This window comes from Artemia franciscana, chromosome 19 (genome assembly GCF_032884065.1).
Source record: "Artemia franciscana chromosome 19, ASM3288406v1, whole genome shotgun sequence".
NCBI classification, from domain to species: domain Eukaryota; kingdom Metazoa; phylum Arthropoda; class Branchiopoda; order Anostraca; family Artemiidae; genus Artemia; species Artemia franciscana.
The window spans coordinates 12515403-12536089 of NC_088881.1; the positions used below are offsets into that span (position 1 = coordinate 12515403).

The 20687-nt window shown below is 34.9% G+C and overlaps 2 protein-coding genes across 3 annotated transcripts in view; one reads left to right on the forward strand and one right to left on the reverse strand.

The window, feature by feature from the left end:
* The window catches only part of LOC136039292 (nuclear distribution protein nudE homolog 1-A-like), a 107730-nt gene extending 94747 nt beyond the window's left edge, over positions 1–12983 (reverse strand). Inside the window, exons 1-2 of one of the 2 annotated variants that reach the window (XR_010620417.1) lie at positions 12796–12983; positions 1801–2083 (exon numbers count right to left, since the gene is read on the reverse strand). Coding sequence is in view for 1 of the 2 variants with exons in the window: in XM_065722901.1 (XP_065578973.1) it covers positions 1801–1880 (80 nt within the window). In the remaining variant the exon portion in view is untranslated. The remainder of the gene's footprint in view (positions 1–1800; positions 2084–12795) is intronic. The other variant, XM_065722901.1, reaches the window with a different exon arrangement.
* A 2764-nt stretch (positions 12984–15747) lies between these two features.
* LOC136039295 (uridylate-specific endoribonuclease-like) overlaps positions 15748–20687 on the forward strand; it is a 67132-nt gene continuing 62192 nt past the window's right edge. Inside the window, exon 1 of the mRNA XM_065722904.1 lies at positions 15748–15802. The gene's annotated coding sequence lies outside the window, so the exon portion shown is untranslated. The remainder of the gene's footprint in view (positions 15803–20687) is intronic.

Consider the following 20687-nt stretch of genomic DNA (forward strand, 5'->3'; position numbering starts at 1 on the left):
TGACGAGGTCAAGAAGAGCCAAGAGCTCATATGGTATAAGCTCTAGCAAAATTCTAAGAATCAAAAGATTGCTTTAAAAGGAAAATCAGAGGCTTAATGCCGGTCGGAATTTAAAATAAGAGCTCGGAGTCACGAGGTCCTTCTAAATATCAAAATTCATTAAGATCCGATCGCCCACTCGTAAATTAAAAATACCTTAATTTTTCTAATTTGTCCTCTCTCAGAAGGATTGGTTTCCGTTGGTACCAATGCTAAGAGTTGCTAAAAGCTTTCCAAAATTTATTATACGCTGAGCAAGGCATTCAGATTTATCATTAGTCATTTCACTCACTTCCACACCGAACAGAATTGTATTTTTCGAAAATTCGCAATCAGGAAATAGCTTTAAATTGGTACCAATGCAAAGAGCGTAAGTACATATAGCGTAACTACAGCTGGCAACAAAACCCTAAGAATTTATTTGTATTTCAAAGTTTTTAAAACCTCTTGAAGTGTCCCCTTCCCCTAAAATCTTCAAGTTTTTATATTTTACCCATAACTTCCCCTTAAAACAATTTCGGTTTCAATAATAATAACCCTACATCCAAAATAAACACCCTGACTCAGAACTCTGATTAAAAAAAGTGAAGGTCTAGAATAGTGGCGCTTTAAAGGGAGGCTAGAACAGAAAGAGACTAATTCAAATAGAGAATAGACTAATTCTCTAAAAGAGAGACAAAAAGAGATTGCTAATTCTGTGTCCATTTTAAAGGCGAGTGAGACTTGGGATGAATTGCCAAAAACGCGGACAACAATGAAAATGAACATAAAGTCAGAAATCTAAGAATGTCCCTCTCTGTTCTAGCATGCATTCTTCTGGATAGTCGCTAGGTACTTGTGTCTTGGCGAGTACAGACTCGAGAAGTGAAGGTATTTTATTCATAATGAAATATGCAAAAAAAACGATGAAAATACAATACTTTAGTAACAAAATCATGGAAACTACAACAAAGAATTATGGTAGGGAGGCCACACAAAACGCTTTATATCAAATACCTAACATAACCTAACCAAAATACTATCTCTATATATTAAAAGATATACCTAAATAGCAGATTTCAACTGAGCCTAAGCTAATTTTCTTCGAATACTGACAGGTATAAACCAGTTATTGTCTGATTTGCAGATCCAAATTCTCGAGTGCGTACTGGCTAAGACACAAGGACCAGCCGTATCTGTAGAACTTAACGGAAAAAAAGTGCATCCATTCACAGTCATGACATGGCCCTAGTACCCTCTCCCATCCAATTAAAACTACAGGATCTTTAATCTGTGGGGCTCAAAATACCAACACGCATGAGTTATCTAGCAAATATAAGATAAAAAGCAAGCTAAACAATCCGGCTAAAAACATTAATCGTCCTAAACTTCAGGAGAAATTGGGGCTCTCTGAAATCTTCTTTTAGCTGCACTACTGGGTTAATAAGAGGTGATCTAACAATAGACCATCTTTTTAAAGTCAGAACTTCCCCCCTCTCATCCTCCATAAAAAGACCTCTAACTCAGTATTAGGCTATTCCCATTGAAAATTACGATTTTTAGAACCTAGTAGCTTGGAGCATGGCCGTATCCAGGGGGTACTAGTGGGTTTGACCCCCCCCCCCCCCAATTTTGTCTGACTCGTAAAACAGAACAAAACACAAATAAACTTTCATGCGTTTTTTTAATTCCCCCCCCCCCGAAAAAAAAAATCCTGGATATGCCCTTGGATCGGAGGTTATTTTAATGATGGTACCAACAACAAAGAAAAAAAAAACTTACCCTTCCTTGTATTCTACTGCCTTGGCTTTCCAATATTTCAATTCCTCGTCAACCGAAGAAAAGGTTAAATTGTTTTCCATTTTTTTTCCAATTTCCAACAAAATATACTAATCCCTTTTAATAACTTTCACAACATCCTTACGCTTACATTGACACCGACAAAATAGCGTAAATTTCGTTCAAGCGAGTAAGATTCTACGCTCCACTACACTTCCTCAACCAGATAATTCAACCAATCCAAAACACTTGACACGGTGAAATTGGTTTTGAGTAGATTCAACTGCTACAAAACAAAGAAGAAACATTAACATTCGAAATGGGAAAACCAAAACAAGCGTATCGTATTTTCACCTTCTTTTCAAAGAGAATACACTAAAAACTATCTATTTTATAATTAAATTGTTTGTAACAAACTGTAAATAGCGACCCATACCAACAGTAATGCAAACTCACAAAAATGGAATTGTCATACCAATTCGTGCCAACAAAAGATTCTAATTTTCATACTGAATTCAAATAAAAGAAACTTTCAAGTTTAAAGTTACTTTTATGAGTTATTAGAGTTCTTCTAAAGTTATTCAAGTTATTTATAGTTACTTATAAAGTTATTAGAATAAGATAATTTGTATAATTTGAAAAAAAAAGCCTAAAACACGCTGATTTTCATCTTGATGAAAGTTATAGCGACAAATTCAGCATACCTGAGGACCCTAAATCAGAGTTAAACCCTCTTTCTACAAGAATGCAAAATAATGTTCTTTTCTTGTGGATAATCTTTGACACGTACTTATTTAATCTAATTCCCCAGGGATGATCGTTTTTAAACGCTTTTTTTATTTTTAATAACAAAAGATCATGCCACAGCAAAGTTTCGATTCCTGCTTTTCTGTGTTGTAAAATAGCAATTTTTTATTTGACTATTTAAATAGCATTCAAGTTTTAGGGGTTTCGTCCCTAAGCGCATTCGTCCCTAAGCATACATGCAGTCCAAAAAATGACCGTTATTAAAGACCTCCATCGAGTAAAACTTACAGTTAAGCAGCCTTTTTTAATTATACACCAGCTATTAGGGCAGGGATAATGCCCACAGCAGGGATAATATTTGTAGGGTATGGATTTTACCTACTCGACACACACACAAATTCCGTACAAATTATACATTTTTGAGTAATAATACGAGAAATGCCAATTTCATCCCAATTTCATTTTTCGAAATTAAAATTTTAATGTCTATCATGTTTTAGTCCAGTAATGCTATGAAAAATAAGTAAGAAGAGCTATAACGTCTACATACAATTAAATAAAAAACTAGTTTTTTTTAACTGAAAGTAAGGAGCGACATTAAAACTTAAAACGAACAGAAATTACACCGTATATGAAATGGTTTTTAATTGTTTTAAAAAGTAGAACTGTGGCAAAGAGTCAAACTTTAGCGTAAAGAGCGAGGGATTGCGGAGGGGATAATTCCTTCAAGGAAAGATCCTCCCACATAGCCCCCCTCCCCTTAAACCCACCCCCAAACCAAAAAATATCCCTGAAAACGTCTGTACACTTCCCAATAACCATTACTGTATGTAAACACTAGTCAGAGTTTGTAACTTGCAGCCCCTCCCCCAGGAACTGTGGGGGAGTAAGGCATCCCCAAAGACATAGTTATTATGGTTTTCGACTATGCGGAACAAAATGGCTATCTCAAAATTTTGATCCGTTGACTTCGGGAAAAAAAATGAGCGTGGAAGGGGGCCTAGGTGCCCTCCAATTTTTTTGGTCGCTTAAAAAGGGCACTAGAACTTTTCATTCCCGTTAGAATGAGCCCTCTTGCAACATTCTGGGACCACTTGGTCGATACGATGACCTCTGGAAAAAAAAAACAAATAAACACGCACCCGTGATCTGCCTTCTGGCAAAAAATACGAAATTCCACATTTTTTTAGATAGGAGCTTGAAATTTTTGCTATAGGGTTCTCTGATACGCTGAATGCGATGGTGTGATTTTCGTTAAGATTCTATGACTTTTAGGGGGTGTTTCCCTCTATTTTTCAAAATAAAATTTTCTCAGGCTCGTAACTTTTGATGACAAAGACTAAACTTGATAAAACTTATATATTTAAAATCAGCATGAAAATCCGATTCTTTTAATGTATCTTTTAACATCAAAATTCCGTTTTTTAGAGTTTCGTTTATTATTGAGCTGGGTCGCTCCTTACTACAGTTCGTTACCACGAACTGTTTGAAAAGGAAATGTACGAGCAGAAATAATTTCTAATTTTTCTTGATGTCAATTCTTTCTGGGTAAACTAATTTTACCAATTTTTAGAATGTATTACCGGATATAACGGTTTCAGAAAATTTCCTATTTTTAAATAGCTACCAATTTTGATACCCAGGATACTTAGGTCGAGTAATTCTATGGAAAGAAAGAAAAGGGGCTGTGAACTGCTCTGTATGCAAAAATGAAACGTTCACTCATGTAACTTCTTTTGTGGACAAGCTAGAATTTGTTTTTCTAACATGGATAGACATATCTAAATCCTCTAAGAACCGGTAGTTGCAACAATCATCTCAAGTATACAGTACTTTAGATTTCCAGGAAGTAGAAAAGGCCATATCAAGTTCTAAATCTCGATTTTTTCTGCTTTTTTTAGATATTTGTTATGATGCTTCTTATATGCTTCCTCTGCGAAGAACGCTTTCACGGGTGGCAATAAACATAGTTAGTCGAGCACATAGCATAAATATTAGACACAAGCAACGATTCCTATACTCTCCATTAAAGATTTTTCAGACACACCAACCGCGCACCTTTCTTCTTGACTTAGGGTTCTTTAACATTTATGCTGTGACAGCAATTGAAGCTATCGCTCTGACACAAAGGGAAACTTCCATTTACGCGCGCTGTGACCTGTTCCATTTCTGAACCAAATTCTCACTATTGTTTAATATATACGCAGTGATCGAGATACGCAAATAACCAAAATTGTAGTTTTGTCGGTTGAGATTCGGGCATTCTTTCACTGTAATTTTTCACAGTTTCATGTACATACAACTTATTTTTGAAGTTATATGTTCCCACGGCAAAGATTATACAGAGCATATACGTAATTCTTCCGTATTAAATAGTTGGAAGTCTTGCTCCTCAACTGTGGAACCAAGGACGTCAGTTGTTACAATAATTCACAGAGGCTTGGCACCGGACTTTCAATTATAATCGCAATAAATATTAATACCTATTTTTATAAGCAACAAGTAATAATACATACACCTCCTCCCAATTGACTTGATTTATAAATTCTACAGAAAAATGCAGAATACAAAATACTACTTAGATTGTAAACCCAACGAGTCCGTCACTTGGTGCCTCTATGATGACTCACATGAACGTCATTTCAATAATTAAGCACAATGCTGCTTAATTGAGTATCAAGATTTGTCTCGTGTTTAAATATATTGTTGCCATCACGCCTGATGGTTGTATATAACCATTTCATTCTACTAAAGTAATAACAAAAACCGTACGTTAAGCTGTTTTCAAAGGGAGGATCAGCCAGGTAATTGTTTGATCATACTTTGATCCTCCTGGTCTACTTTACCTTGCTGATCCTCCCTCAGAGAACGGCTTAGCAAGCACTTTTCAATTTATCCCTGAATCTGAAAATGTCACTACTGACTCTTAGGCATGACAGCAACGATTTGTGCTTTCCCTGGTATTATTGCTGGGTAGCCGCAGTGTGTACTACAGGTAGCCGCAGAGAGTACTGGGTATACACGGTTTCCCTGGTATTATTGCTGGGCAGCCGCAGAGCATATCAAGGAAATACACGGTTTGCTACTATTTTCTCAATGACACTATTCTAAATGCGATTGTTGTTTTAAATCAGTTTGGGCTTATCACTGAAATTAAGTTTACATGTGAAAGATTGGCCCAAGATTCCCCCTTGCATAGATACGTTCTATACGAGTTGGTTCTACTTGGCAACCATGCACTTGGTAAGTTCTGTATCGAAAAACCAACAGAAAAAACGACTATTTTAATGAAAATTCATAAATTTGAAGTCAACACAAGAAAACTTTCTGCTAGACCTACGGCATTGTTTATTTTTCTTTGATTTGGTCAAGAAATAAAAAGTACCAAAGAGAAATGTTCTCTTCTTAACAAAAACCATTCAGAAACATTCAAACTCAATATACAGAACAACCATGCAAAAGAATCAAGATATCTTTGACAAGGCGAATCTTTAAAGAAATTGCAAAAATTAATTTTAAAAAAACCTTTTTCTAATACAGAAAAATAATAGTTTGGCACCCAAGGCATGAAAACTTGCATACTTAAGCAAAGTGTAGGTATGTGTGCAAAAAAATATATTCAATACCATTACAATTATTCCTATGAGGATCTTGAATAAATTCTTGTTTTTTTCTCACGAAATAGAATATAAAATAGATGAGAGGACCCACTACCCGTTCTTCTGGATAATTCATACTACTTTAAAAAAGTTTTGAAACAGTTGACTCATCTACTTGTAATGTTCTACTAATGTCTTATATGTGTCCAGATCAAGCAATTCCTCCTATTCTTTGTCTTCCTGGTTATTTGGCGGTTCAAAGTCACTATGTTTGGAGCCTTGAAGCCAGTCTCTGCATGTCACACTCGACAGAGCATTACCACTGTTAAGTCTCACTGAAAATTCCAAATGCTTCAGTAGCAACTTCTTTTGATTAAAATATTGGGTAAAATTCTAGTTTAGCTACTTTTGTTATCTTCAAAAGGGGTTATTTTAGGAAAATAAAACTTGCAGTAATGAATCCAGGACCAAAAACATACTCTGGGAAGGTACTGGCAAGCTTCTATGGGATTTCTAAGTCTTAGAAACGTGAACGCTTGACAGGTCTATACCTATTGAACTTTTGACAAAACAATATTTTACCTTAGTTTTAAGTTGTCGGTTTCTTTTTCTCTGGTTTTAGTTCTTAAAACACAATTCCTGTTATCTCAGTAGAATTATAAGGCATAGTCTACCAATGGTTTTTTTTCTAAATTTAGGAAATGTCCTTGCAGATTTTTGAAACCTCACAGATTGGGACTGAGCAAAGTTGTGAAGCTGAAAACAGTTTTCTTGTACTTAATTTAAGCAGAAGATCTATTTAGCAAGGTTTCACTTTTATGACACAAATTTTTTTAAAGGTCATCGAAGGTCAGAGCCCTCTAGAGGGAGAAGGAGTGAAAGTGGGTAGCTGTTTTTGTTTAACAAATATCACAGTTTTGTGAAGGCCTGGTTTCAAAAAATGTGTAGACTAGTCAATACAATGTATACTAATCAAATGTATGCTAATTTTATTTGAATATTTCCAGTCAACAAAATAAACTATTATTATTTTTTTTATTAACTATAATAAAATATCAATTATTTTTTTAACTATTATTTAAACTATTGATTTTCTATTCAATTGAATTGTTTGTGGATTCGACAATTTATATTAATAAATAGCATTGATATCAGTGGGCCATATGAAGCTGAAACAAAAATCATAGGCAGTGCAAAAGTGCTGTCTAAGTAAAGATACAGGATAAGTCAAAATATTACCACAGATTGTATAAAATTATATTGTGACATACTGCCAATATTGTCATAATTGTCAAATATGTGCAATATTGTCATTATTGCCAATATTGCATATATTGTCATATCTGAAAGTATTCAAAGAACAAAAAGTTAGAATTATTAGCTTATCTGTTGGACAATGTTTGACAAAGAATATCAAGAAAATCTGAACAATTCTTGGGATCATTGTGGTAGAAACCTTAAATTAGTCAAAATTGCTAGTGATGCCAATTGGAAGGGAAAATTGAGTCAAAGAGATTGAAAATTACCTTCCCCTCTGTATTTTTGTAAAAAGAAAAACAAATTTTATAAAAATTACACAAAAGTTTTCCCCTAGAACTGCATGATAAAACTGATAACAATAGAAAAAGAGAATGGATTGGTACCACTTATATGTGCACATAAATGACGACTCCTTGACAATTCTCTATGATGGATGCAGTAAATGGATATGCATCAACGGTATGGTTGTGCCTGACCACAAAAATGTGTTGCTCAAAAAAATATTTTGACATGATGACGTGTGCATAAAGTGTCTGATTTGTAAACATTCTCCTATGACTCCAAGCAGTTCTAACAACAATTCAAGCGTTGAGAGTATTATTAAAGCTACAAAAACAGTATGAAGAGAGATATCATTGATAAAATCCCATCCCAGGGCATTATCCAAGATATCATGCAGTCGTGAGTAAATAACTTTGAAACTACACTCAAAGATGAGATTTTGAAATCAATTAATGATATTAGAACACAGATGTCAGCTCTTGAACATCACGTCACCAAAAAATGCTTAATTTCTGACATGCGTGCTGAAATTCAAACTGTTGTGCAACAAGAGACTACCACATCAAAAAATGATTTTGCCCAACATCTTGATAGTGAGGTTCAGCACCTCTTGGCTGAAGAGCAGGATAAGCCATATAGAGTGCTGAACATAGTAGTATGGTATCCCATCACAAACAGACAAACAACTCTACATCCAGTCATAGCTCAGCCAAAATTACAAACTGCAAGGCATTCAAATTACTAATGTGAGAAAACTGTCCATCCCTGCAAACTCACAGTCTGTAAGTACATGCCCATCACCTATCCTCTTGCCTATCCCCAGTGTAGATCATTAAAAGGAAGTCATTAACCATTCTCACAAACTCCATGAAGATATTCAGTTTTGCAGTGACACATCAAAGGCCAAGCATGATAAACATAAGGTTCTCATATATATGCAAAAAAGGCAAACAAACTCTGTTGAAAAGATTTCATCATTTTCAAAGACCAAAATGTGACAAAAAAAACATTGCTGCTCATCATGGTTGGAAAATTCCAAAGCCAGCCCTCAGCCCAGCCTCAGTGGAGATATAACAGTTTGTCCTACACCTCATGTAAACAGTCCTAATTTATTACAGTTATCCTCTTCACTTTGTAGAACTTCAAGTGTTAATCCTAGTGTATCAACTGGAAATGAACTTAATAAGCTTTTCTTTTTATGTGATAGTTCAAGTAACTCAAGCTTCCTCAGTGCTGTCTTTAAATTAACCTCTATCCCACCTTTGTCAAATGTGGTCACAGCTACAGGATCTCTGCTGCTGGACAAAAGGTCACAAAAGTTTCAAATAAAATACCTTGAGTGTCATCTCTATTGGTGTTGATTCTCTTACAAACAAGCTTCTAAATATCCAAGTGCTCTTAAATTAGTGGAGATTCTGCCAAAATCTACTACAATACCTGTTACCAAAAGTTTGTTGCAAATATCTGGTTTCCAGTGTTTTTTGAATCTGGGGCAGCCAAACTGTAGGAGTTGGCATCTATTTGAGAGAAGGTTTCCAGGTCAGTCTTATTAACAATCTAATTTTCAATGTACCCTGGGAGGAAAATTTACGGCTTGATATTACTCTCCAAAAAAATGAAAAAAAAATCTGTATTGGGTGTTAAGCTCAAATCCCATATGGTGGCAAATGCACCACCATCATCTGCTAACCCAAGTGGCTGGATGACCACTGAAATATCCACTTCTAGTTTCATGCCCTATTTTGTCAAGTATGCTGAATGCAGCAAGAAAAACAAGTATCTGCTGATTTTTAAAAATCCTGAGAATCACATCATCCTTGAGACTCTCAACCTGGAAGGTGATCATGGAATTGTACTTCTTACTTTTCTACCACATTGCAGCCATAAACTTCAACCACTGGATATTTCTGTCTGTGGTACAGGGCTATTACAGTTATGTTATGAACTCATGGGTGATCCTTGTCCCAGAAAACTTGTGACAATATACAATATTGCAGCAGTTGTTGGTGAAGCATTTCCAAGAGCTTTTGCAATGAGCAATATTGTGAAAGGTTTTACCAAAACAAACATGCTCCTATTCAACAGAAATGCAATACCAGCAAACAGCATTTTGTAATCTTATATTAATGGTCTACTGAATCCAGATGCAGCCAAAAGCAGCACAGCTAACATTGATATTGATACCTTTCCAGCAGCCAATCATACATGTTCAGATGTCATTTTAATAGAGCAGATCAGCTCATGAGAAAATGCTTGTGTTCATGTGACTAACAAGAAAACTAGGCCTTGGAAAAAGGTAAAAAGCCAAAAAATATTCCAAAATATACCAAATAATATTCTCAGCTGCAGCTACTACAACAAAAGCCCTCTTTTGGTGAAGATTCATTCATGGAGAGACTGAGCTACAGCAAGAAGAAAATTCAGAACTTTCAGGAGAAATCACAGAACCTTCAGTGGAAATCAGTGAGAATTGTTACATTTTAGCAAAGGTGTCATTATTAACAAAAAAAAATCAGCCAAGTACTTCATTGCCAGAGCAGTTCACCTGCTCCAGCAAGGTGAATGTGAAAACAGTGCCAGTAAAAGCAAGGGAGATCTAGAAGTAGAGTTCTTGAATAACAACTCTGGCAAACTTGTAAATGGTGGGAAGGATGCATCATTCATCAAAAGAAAAAGATGCTGAGCTAGTTCTGCCTGATCCAACCATCAGTGGTGGAACTAGCTGCTTGGCAGTATGACTTTCATTTCTGGTTGATCTGAACATCTACAACTTAAAATAGTTCAGTTTTATGCTTTGGTTTTAAAATAAAGTATTTTTTTGACCAAATGACTGAAAATATTTCATTAATTGAACTCAGCTTAATCTCATTCATAAAAATAGTATTTTCATGAATGAAAATAAGAACAGAATGCAGAAAACAAATGTGTCATACTGAGCTCAGTATGTGTGGAGGTCTTAAGCAGTATGTCTTAAGCACTTCAACATTAAATAGCATGCACATTCCCAGACCCTCAAAAAACCATGATTAATTTCCAAATAATTTGTCTGACACAAAAGAGTAATGTATGGCAAAATTGCCATGATTATTGTCAATGGATGAATTGTTTAATTGGTACATTGCAATTTATGAAAAAAAATCTTGTGAATTTAAATCAAATGACACCATGCTTATTCTTACTTCATAGTTCTGGAAGGAATTTGTTTTGTGAAAAAGATGGATGACAAGGGAAAAAAACAAGGAAACATGATTCACCAAAATAGTAAATTTGTGCATAGGGTAAGCCCCCCAGTACTCTGCCAGTGCCTAATCTTGTCCAGATATTTTGATTAAAAAGTATCTACATAGACAGCATGCTCCTAATCTAGGATATTATGTGTATGGGGTTAGATAATTGTGATTGGCTGATAGTTCGGAATAGACCATTTGGGATTGGCTGACTACAATCTTGAACAAACATCTGGTTTTTCAACATTAGAATTTACACACAAGTTAAATCCTTTAATTTTACTATGTATATATATATATATATATATATATATATATATATATATATATATATATATATATATATATATATATATATATATATATATATATATATATATATATATCAATCTAATATATTTATATATTATTATAATTTTATATTTAAATATATTTTTTCTGTTTTACAACACTTGTCTTAGATTACATTTATCCAAGATTGACTGTATCTGTGCTGTTCTAAATTTAAGATCTTATGTCCAAGATTAAACAGCAGTTTCTATGATTCAGCTCAAGCTTCAAATATATGGCCAAGATGAGGCTCTATTGTTGTCCATAAGTATATTTGAAATAGTGAGTGTTGTATATGGTGTTGTACAATTTAGCTGTTAAAGACTAGATTAGATGGCTAACTACTGAGTATCTTGCCTATTCACATAATTTGGCTAGGAATAAATAAAATTTATCACTTGATGTCTTTTTTGCTATTTCAAGATTCAATAATCACTTATGGGGCAAATTCCATTTTCAGTCCTTAAATGGGCTCAGAATAGCCCACAATGACCAAAAGTTAAAACTTGTTTCTTAAAAGAAGTTAGCATGTGTAAATAATTGTCTTTTGAAGCTGATTCAGGAATGATAATTGTCATTTTGATTAGTCTTAATAATAAATCTGGTTTTGAAAAGAAAAATCAGGAATCTTTAAAATAGCCCAAAATCCATAAAAAAGGGCACCACAGCAAAACAAAAAGCAAACAAAAAATTCACTTTCTTCCTAGGCTAGCTAAAGGTAAAATTCTAGTTAATTGACTTCTTGCTATCTCAGAAACAGTTTAGGTTAGGGAAATAAAACTTTCAGGGATGAATCTACAGACTAAAGTATGTCCCAGGAAGGTATTTTGAAGCAACTTCCTCCTCTCCTTTTCCCTGTAGAGGGCCATGACTTTTGATGACCTTTACAAATATGTGTGTTACAAAAGTGGAACCTTGCAAAATAGATCTTCTGCTTAATTGAAGTATAACAAAATTGTTTTCAGCTTCATAACTTGAAGCCTGTCATTTTTTAAGATGGTCTAGTACCCTTGTGACCCTAGGGCTATATGACCTCACTATAGGGGGACTGTGTATGAATTGTCAAAAAACACAAACTAAACTAGCCTATGAAAAACAGATAGGCCTAGATTTTAGGCAATTCATATTTCCAAATATAATGATTGTTTTACACACAGATTCAATTTTGAATTCTTTATAGGACATCAATGGTGATACCTTTTTCTTTTATTTTAGATAAGCTACTGTTTATAGGCTAGGCTATAATGCTCTTAAAATGCTATAGGCTATATTTGCACTTGAGGGAGGGGGGTAAAGTAAATTAAGCATAGTTATTAGCATATGTTAACCACAATTATTTGGCATATGATAAAGTGAGGATTGTTGTTTTCCTAAAATAAGAGAAAAGCATAGCCTATCATCATTGAGGGTCAGTAATTGGGTTAAAATTGAATTTTCAAGTAAAGCAATTATTAAGCTAGAAATAGCATAAGAAGAAACATCAACTGGTAAATTCACCTTATTTGTAAGTCAGTAAGCTAATAGGGCTATATAGTAAAGTGCCCCAAACTTACCTAAATATGGAGCAATCTCAATTTATTTCATAATTCCACTAGTTATTTCATAATTTCAAGTTGTCCCTACAGTAATGGTCTTAGATAGGGTAAACATTCGAAAAGTTTCCAGTAATCTAAACCTAGGAAATGAAAGTTTGTTCTTAAAAACCAATTTAAAATACGAACTTCTTCTTTTTGAGATAAACTGTCAAAATCGAGATATTTCACTTATGAATATTAAAGATGGCAATAGTAATAACGACCTCATTGACGAAGTTAAGTACGGCTTATTGAATTTTAAACAAAAGCAGGAAGGGATGAAATGTAGACAAGACATAGATTGTTATGTAGTTTTTAAAAATATATAGTAAAGTAAGATAGATTCCACAAACGGTATTCTTGTAAATAGAATACCTGATATCGAAACAGAACAAATAAGTGTCCTCAGGTGGCGATAGGAGAACGCTCTACTGTTATGTAGGGCACCTCCATAGGAGGCGTGAACCAAGGGAGACCTTGTCCCTAGGGATCCATAATAATAACTGTGGCCATAAATAAAGATGAAGGATTAAGAATACCCCTGAAATACACACTCAACGGGGCCCAATGGCGTGTATGTACGTCACGTGAGTTACAGCCCTTTTCCCAGTAATAAGTTAAATTACATGGTGATGCAGAACACCATCTTGGGAGGATCCTTTATAATAGGACAGCTTCAGCAGGTGTAAGATTCAGGCTTATGGACAACAGCCTCTGCAAAGAGCTACCTCGACCCTTTCGGGTTACCTGCAAGACTGGGGATCTTGTGGTCAACTCTATTCCCATTTGAGGAGTAGCGCCCTTCGAGGAAATTATAGCCTAGAAACAAAACAAAATTTACACAGGATTCTGGTCAATAGATAATTCTTCCGGGCTTTTTTAGTTTTTGTGGGTGTTCTTGGGCTGAAAAACCTTTTCCTAGCTAATTTATCTACTATGAGTTGCCTGTCCATAAAAGCGTAATATTTTTAGCCATGAACATATAACGAGTCGGAGGTAATAGGCTTGGCACATGAATACCGAGACAGTTGTAGCATTGAAAGTGACCAAGATCTCAATCATAACGGATGAATCAACAGAGAGAAAAACCACAAATTTTTTTCTAATAATTGTTCATTATTTATAGTTCTCTGGAAGAACAAAAAACAGTCGGGCAGTTTTTTCAATGTCAGGTTTTTTCTGGTGCAACAGCTAAAATGTTGAAGAGCTTGATTGCATATGAATTCTGTAAAATAAAAAAAAAATACCACTGACAAACATTGATGCCTTTGCTTCAAGCAATGCAAGTATCATATTAGGATCCTAAAAGGACTTCTCAAAGTCTTTGAAGGATGACTTTCCTTTTGCTTGCAACTCTGGGTTGTATCTACTAATCGTTTAGCCTTTGCTCAGCTGCTTCGTGAGATTTCTTAGACCGTATTATATCGTGTTTAGCCCAAAATGGAAAATGGAATTTAGACAGTATAAAACCTTTCCTGACATAGCAGAGTGCTGTCTGATTTACCCTAGCAAAACGAGACGGCTGGCGATGGAAAATATGGCTCAACGTCTTCTGGAGCAATGTGGAACACTTAAACTTTATTTTCAATCTTATCTCGCAGGTAATATATCATCCAGTAGCGCCCTTTGCAAAAAACTAATAAGCAATGATTCGCAATTGCATTATGTATTCCTTGGTTAAATTATAGCAGTGAGTGAACCAACTTATTGTCGAGTTTAGAGTAAAGAGGTACAAGTTAATTAACTTCTTAATAAGGTGAAAAAATGCCTGAAAGAAATAACGTCAAATTTCATCAAAGCTGATGTTTTGGCTCACAGTAGCCCGTTTGCAGTAGAAGTCACAAAGCCTGATAATCCGCTAAACTTTAAAGGCATGTATTTTGGGGTAAAATTTGACGTGCATACGAGTAAGATGGTAAGAAATCTTGAACACCAAATATTGAACAATTTGCTGTTCAAATTTGCCACTTCCTATTAAAAGCTCCACAAATATTTTTTTCCACGGGGGGAGGGAGTGAGGAGGGTACTTTCCGAGAAGGGGTATTTCCGTCTTTTCGTAAGGGGGGGGAGTGATCTCCGGTGGGACAAACGCCAGACACCGTATTTAACAGATTATAAAAGTATTTCTTAAAAACAAGTGATTTGGTTTTTGTTTAAAAGGAAGGAGAAGAGACCTACTTTGACAGTTCAATTGGACGGAGTGTTAAAATAGAAGGTAGTAGAGAGGAATGGTGGCGGCAAGGAAGGTTGATGGGCTGGCAGGGAGAAGGTGTGGTGAGATGACAGGGAGGTATGGTGTTTACGGGGTTTTATTAGGGAATGAAACCCTAACTCGGGGAATCAAACCACAACTCGGCCAACCAACTGGCCGAGTTGGTTGGTGCGCTGGGTTTGGGATCCTTTGTCTGAGAGGACGCGGGTTCGAATCCCGGTGTACCCAATTCTTCAGTTGGGACGGGGGTCAGTGGCGTGACTCTGTAAGCTTAGCCAGAGTCGACCCAGCTCTAAATGGATACCTGGAGAAATCTGGGGAAGGTAAACAGGAAGGGTGTGCGCAAGCACAGGATGGCTGGCCCCCAACCCCGCCATTGCACTTCCTGGCTGAAGGGCCAAGAAACGGAGATCAGCACCGCCGGTAGGGACTGTAAAGTCTAATGCCGTATCCTTTACCTTTACCTTTTATTAGGGAAATGACTTTTTTGAAACAGTCTGGTATGCTGTTAAGCTGCATGTTCCTTTTTTATTATTTATTACTGTATTAAACCTGTTTGCAAATTAAAGTAGCTGCACGTGCCAAAAATATTTTTGAGCATTTATTAAAAACCGATACAATTTAGTAAATTTTTCCTATTAGATAGTACATTCTTCCAGTTGGGAGCGGCAACTCTGCAGTATCCATGGCATTGTTGGGAGCGGCAACTCTGCAGTATCCATGGCATTATTGACAGTATTCTCGCAACAATTTCGAATAGACCGTCAATCCAAGGTAAAAAAGTTTATTAATCCTTAATTGTCTACAGTTGGTGGACTCTTATATGGATGATAGATAATCAATGATCTTTTTTTAAGTCTTGGGTAAGGTTTATGTTAACAGGCTATTCAGGTAGCTAGGAAATAAATTTACCTCTATAGTCAGAATTGCACCCTGAATCCAATTTAACAGGCATTTGTATCAAAAATGAACCAAACCCCCAACCCTTCAGGGTATATATTTTATCATTAGGAGGGTGAGGGTAAAGTGAAAACTTACTTCCATAGTCAGAATTGCATCCTGAATCCAAATTTAGCATTTGTTGGTGTCAGAGATGAACTTCACTATCCCTCCCCCTAATGTGCAAATATAGACTAGGCCTATATACTGAATTGGCATTCACCCAAATTGGTATATGCAGGGGGAGAGGGAGGTAAAGTTCATTTCCAATACAAATCCATGTTATATTTGGATTCAGGATACAATTCTAACTTTAGAGATAAGTTTATTTCCTAGCTATCTGAACAGTCTACTACTATAATATGCAGAGGTCGGCTTTATTCTGGATGAGATATAATTCTAGCTGAGGAGCTAATTCACTACTCCTCCACCTAATTTGCAAATATAGGCTTTACAATGATTCAGAATAGGCCTACACCCTAATTGGTATATGTAGGGGTAGGGGGGAGGCAGAGTTCATGTCCAATGCAAATCCATGTTACATTTGGATTTAGGATACAATTCTGACTGTAGAGGTAAGTTTATTTTCTAGCTACCTGAATAGTCTGTTAATAGCCTGTAAGCCTTACCTATTTTGGGTACCCAAAACCTTACCCCAAGATTTTGCTCTAGGGCTGATTATACTCTAAAACAGATACACGCTTAGAATTAGGGCTACTGAGAAGCAAACTTATCAAAAACATTTTTGGTTTATAATAGGCTAGCCTAGTTGATGTAGAAATATTGTATCTAAAAATGTTTTTAATTGATTCCAATATATTTTATTCAGTATTTGCCTAGAGAACTACCTAGAGAGAAGGCACCATGTTAAGAAAACAATTCTTACTTCATAATAGGGTTAAAACCCAATATGTAATTGAGAAAAATTATTGTAAAACTAAAACCCTCATGCCTTTAAGAACCTGTATATATCAATGAATTGATAAAATTCTGAGCTATGTATCAAAGTGGTTATTGTTCAAATAATTATTATTTATTATTCTAAAGTAGCCATATGCATCAAAGTGGCTACTTTAGATTGAACACTTGAAATTACTAGTTATTGAATTAGTCTATAGGATACCACCTGATGGCTAATAGAAAATAGACTAGCAAAGTTCATATATAGAGAAAAAAAAAGTCTAGCCAACTAGGTGGCTAATATTAATGGCAGTGAATATATCTGGAATTTTTATGTTAGCCAATCAGTTGACTATTAGAACTCATACAGGGAATGAAATTAGCAAACTAGGATTGTCTGTCAACAAGCACTAATAATTTTGTTTTGAAACATGGGAGAGGGTAGGGACAAAGCTGTTGACTTGACTTTATTTAGGGAAAACAGAGTAAGAAGAGGGTTAGGGAAATAGGGTTTAGAGAACAGACTGCCAGAAAAAAGAAAAAACATGATTATTTTAGCAGAGTGCAAATCATAATTGATTTGAAGTGCCCATTAATTTAGATTTTCTCTTTCCCATCATTTTGCTGTGATTGGCCTGCAGGGGTTGGAAATGGGGATGTGGGATATCTTGCTTTATGCTCATCATCTCTATAATATTTGAACTACTTGACTAATATCAAACCACTTTATGTATAAATGTCCTAATTATATCCAACCAGTCAGCTATTGAAAAGCAGTTTGAGTATACACAAAAATCTAAAATAGTAAATATAGAATTCATAAGTCTCAAGTTGATTTAGCTCTTTAATATGACCCAAGCACCTGTAAATATAACAACATAAGTACATAACAAAGGCAACACTAAACTAATAAGCAAGCATGCCCAGCAGGATGCTACAGTAAACTGGTTGGCTACTGAATTGATTCTTTATATATATATATATATATATATATATATATATATATATATATATATATATATATATATATATATATATATATATATATATATATATATATATATATATATATATATATATACATATATATATATATATATATATATATATATATATATATATATATATATATATATATATATATATAGGAAGGGAAAATATCAAACTATTGATGGTCTTATGTACCATCCTTCTTTTACTTGTCCCACTAAACATAAAAAACAATTGAGAGGGTGAGGAAAATTAATAAAAAAATACTTGTAAGCAGAATGCAGATATAATTTACCAGAAATTTTTAATCAGTGGGAGGTGAAACAGGCCCTCCCTAGTAATTTGAACTATAAAGGTAGTCCAATTTCAACTTGTAAATTCTCAAAAATAATTGGGCAAATGATTTTTGATTATGGTTTAATACTTAAAAGATTAGACAGTGATATAAATTGGAAACCTGTTTGTAATTGTAAGCAACTGGGTCCATTTGTAAATCCCACTTATCAACATGTTATAACAGGGACTTATCAATAATAAAACAAGAAGATCTTCAAAATATAATGGACAAAGGGGATAAATTCCATCTTTCTCATCATTTAAAACCATCAAGTATTCTTGGTAGCTTAGGAAATTATTTTGATTTATTTATTGATAAGAAGTGGTGCAAGAAAGAGAATAAAAATAAAGAGAGTTCAAAATTGGAAGAATTTAATTATTATTAGAATACATAATAAAATATATGCTAACTTACAAAACTGTAACAATAATTCATTATTTTATAATGCTAGGATAAAACAAGCAATTGCTAATCTACAGAATGAATTTGTAGCTGTACCTGTGGATGAAGCTAATAACAATTTTGGCATAATCTCTCAGAAGCTATATTGTGATGTTTTAACAAAGGAGCTATGTACAATCAATGTTTATAAAGGGTGAATCTAGACAATGACAACTTAATTGAAAGTACAATACTGTTTACAAAATTCAATATTAGAATTCCCACCCCAATATCATATTTCCACAAAATTGTTAGCAAACAATTTCTGTTAGGTAACATTTCTCTTTCCACTGTTCCAACAAATATTGTTATCTAAAATTGATAGCTAACAATTGGACAGTGGAAAAACCCCTTAATATACACTTCAGCCCAAATTAGCCAACTCATTAGTCTAGACTACATATACTTTATAGAATTAGCTAATTAGTTGGCTATTAATATACTATGTATATATAAACTTTAGTTTAAAATAGTAAACTAGTCTGCTATCAATAAAATTTCTAATATACTTAAAGAATTAGCTAACTAGTTAGCGATTAAGATCTCACCTATATATATATATATATATACCTTTCAGCCTGAAGTAGCCAAGTAGTTACCTATCACAACAGTTCCTAATAGCCTATACAGCAGAATTAGCTAACTTGTTGGCTATCTCACTATTAATTCCTTGCGTTTTTGAAAGTCCCACCAAATTATTGTATTTCTGTGATTTGTAAGCTAAGATTGTTTGCTGGCAATGTTTTACTCAACAATTCCATTTCCTCTATACAAACAAAAAACTATTACCTGGCTTTCTTAGCTTCAAATGGGGTAGAAAAAAAAACCTTGCCAATTGGAAGCCATAATGTAAGAGACAGAAACTTTGCCAATCTATATATATAAAAATAAGTTGTCTGTGTGTCTGTCGAGTGACGTCATGTTTGTGTGTCGACTGACGTCATGTTTGTCGACTGACGAAATTACAGACCAGGACACAAATGATGACCGGGACATAGGGAATATAAATGACGACCGGGACACTCAAAAGAGAAAGCGACTGGGACACAAGGAATGTTCAATTAGCAATCACCATCAACAAAGCACCAGGACACAAATGATGACCATGGACACAGGGAATATAAATGACAACCGCGACACTCAAAGAGAAATTACAGACTGGGACACCGGGACACAAATGACGACCGGGACACAGGGAAACAACAACAACGGGGACGCCGGGGGGGGACAGAGGGATATATAAATGATGACGGGGACACAGGGAATGTTCGATTAGCAATCACCATCAACAAAGCTCAAGGGCAATCATTAGAATAATGAGGTATAGATCTGAATACAGATTGTTTTTCCCATGGACAATTATATGTTGCATGTTCAAGAGTCGGTAAACCTGACAATCTATTTATATGGGACAGCCAAGAATGTTGTATATTTGCAAGTTTTATGTAGTTAAAAATGTATATATATCTATCTATATTCACAGGTGGGACACAGGGACACAACTACAATGGTGCGTAACTAATATGGCACGTAACGACTTACGCGCGCGGGGGGCTTGGGGTTGGGGCGCGAAGCGCCCCCACCAACTAGGTGTTGGGGTGACGCAAAGCGCCACCCCAACAGCTAGTAATATATACTTTTTACTGACTAGAAGAAGACCAGCACAATATTTACCCAATTACTCCCAAACATGCTCTTGGTTTGCAAGATCTCAAACTTAGGTTCATTCTTGTTTTGTTTGAGTAAAAATTGAGTTGAATTTTTTAGAGTATGCATATCTCAGTGTTATAGGTTTGAAGAAGAATTCTTGCTGAATTTATTGGTTCAAATACAGGAAGTGGCTTGTCAATGGGGATACCGCTAGATGCTCCCTTTCTTTAAAAAATCATTTGCAAGTGTAATGGCTCTTTATGGCAGGTAATTTTGGCTTGCTGATGCCCTTTTACAGCTCTTTTTCACAAAATTAAATTCTTCTAACTTGTTGACCCCCCATAAAAAAAATTCTTCAATATTTTCTCTATGCATAAACTATACTTTATTTATACAGCTCTG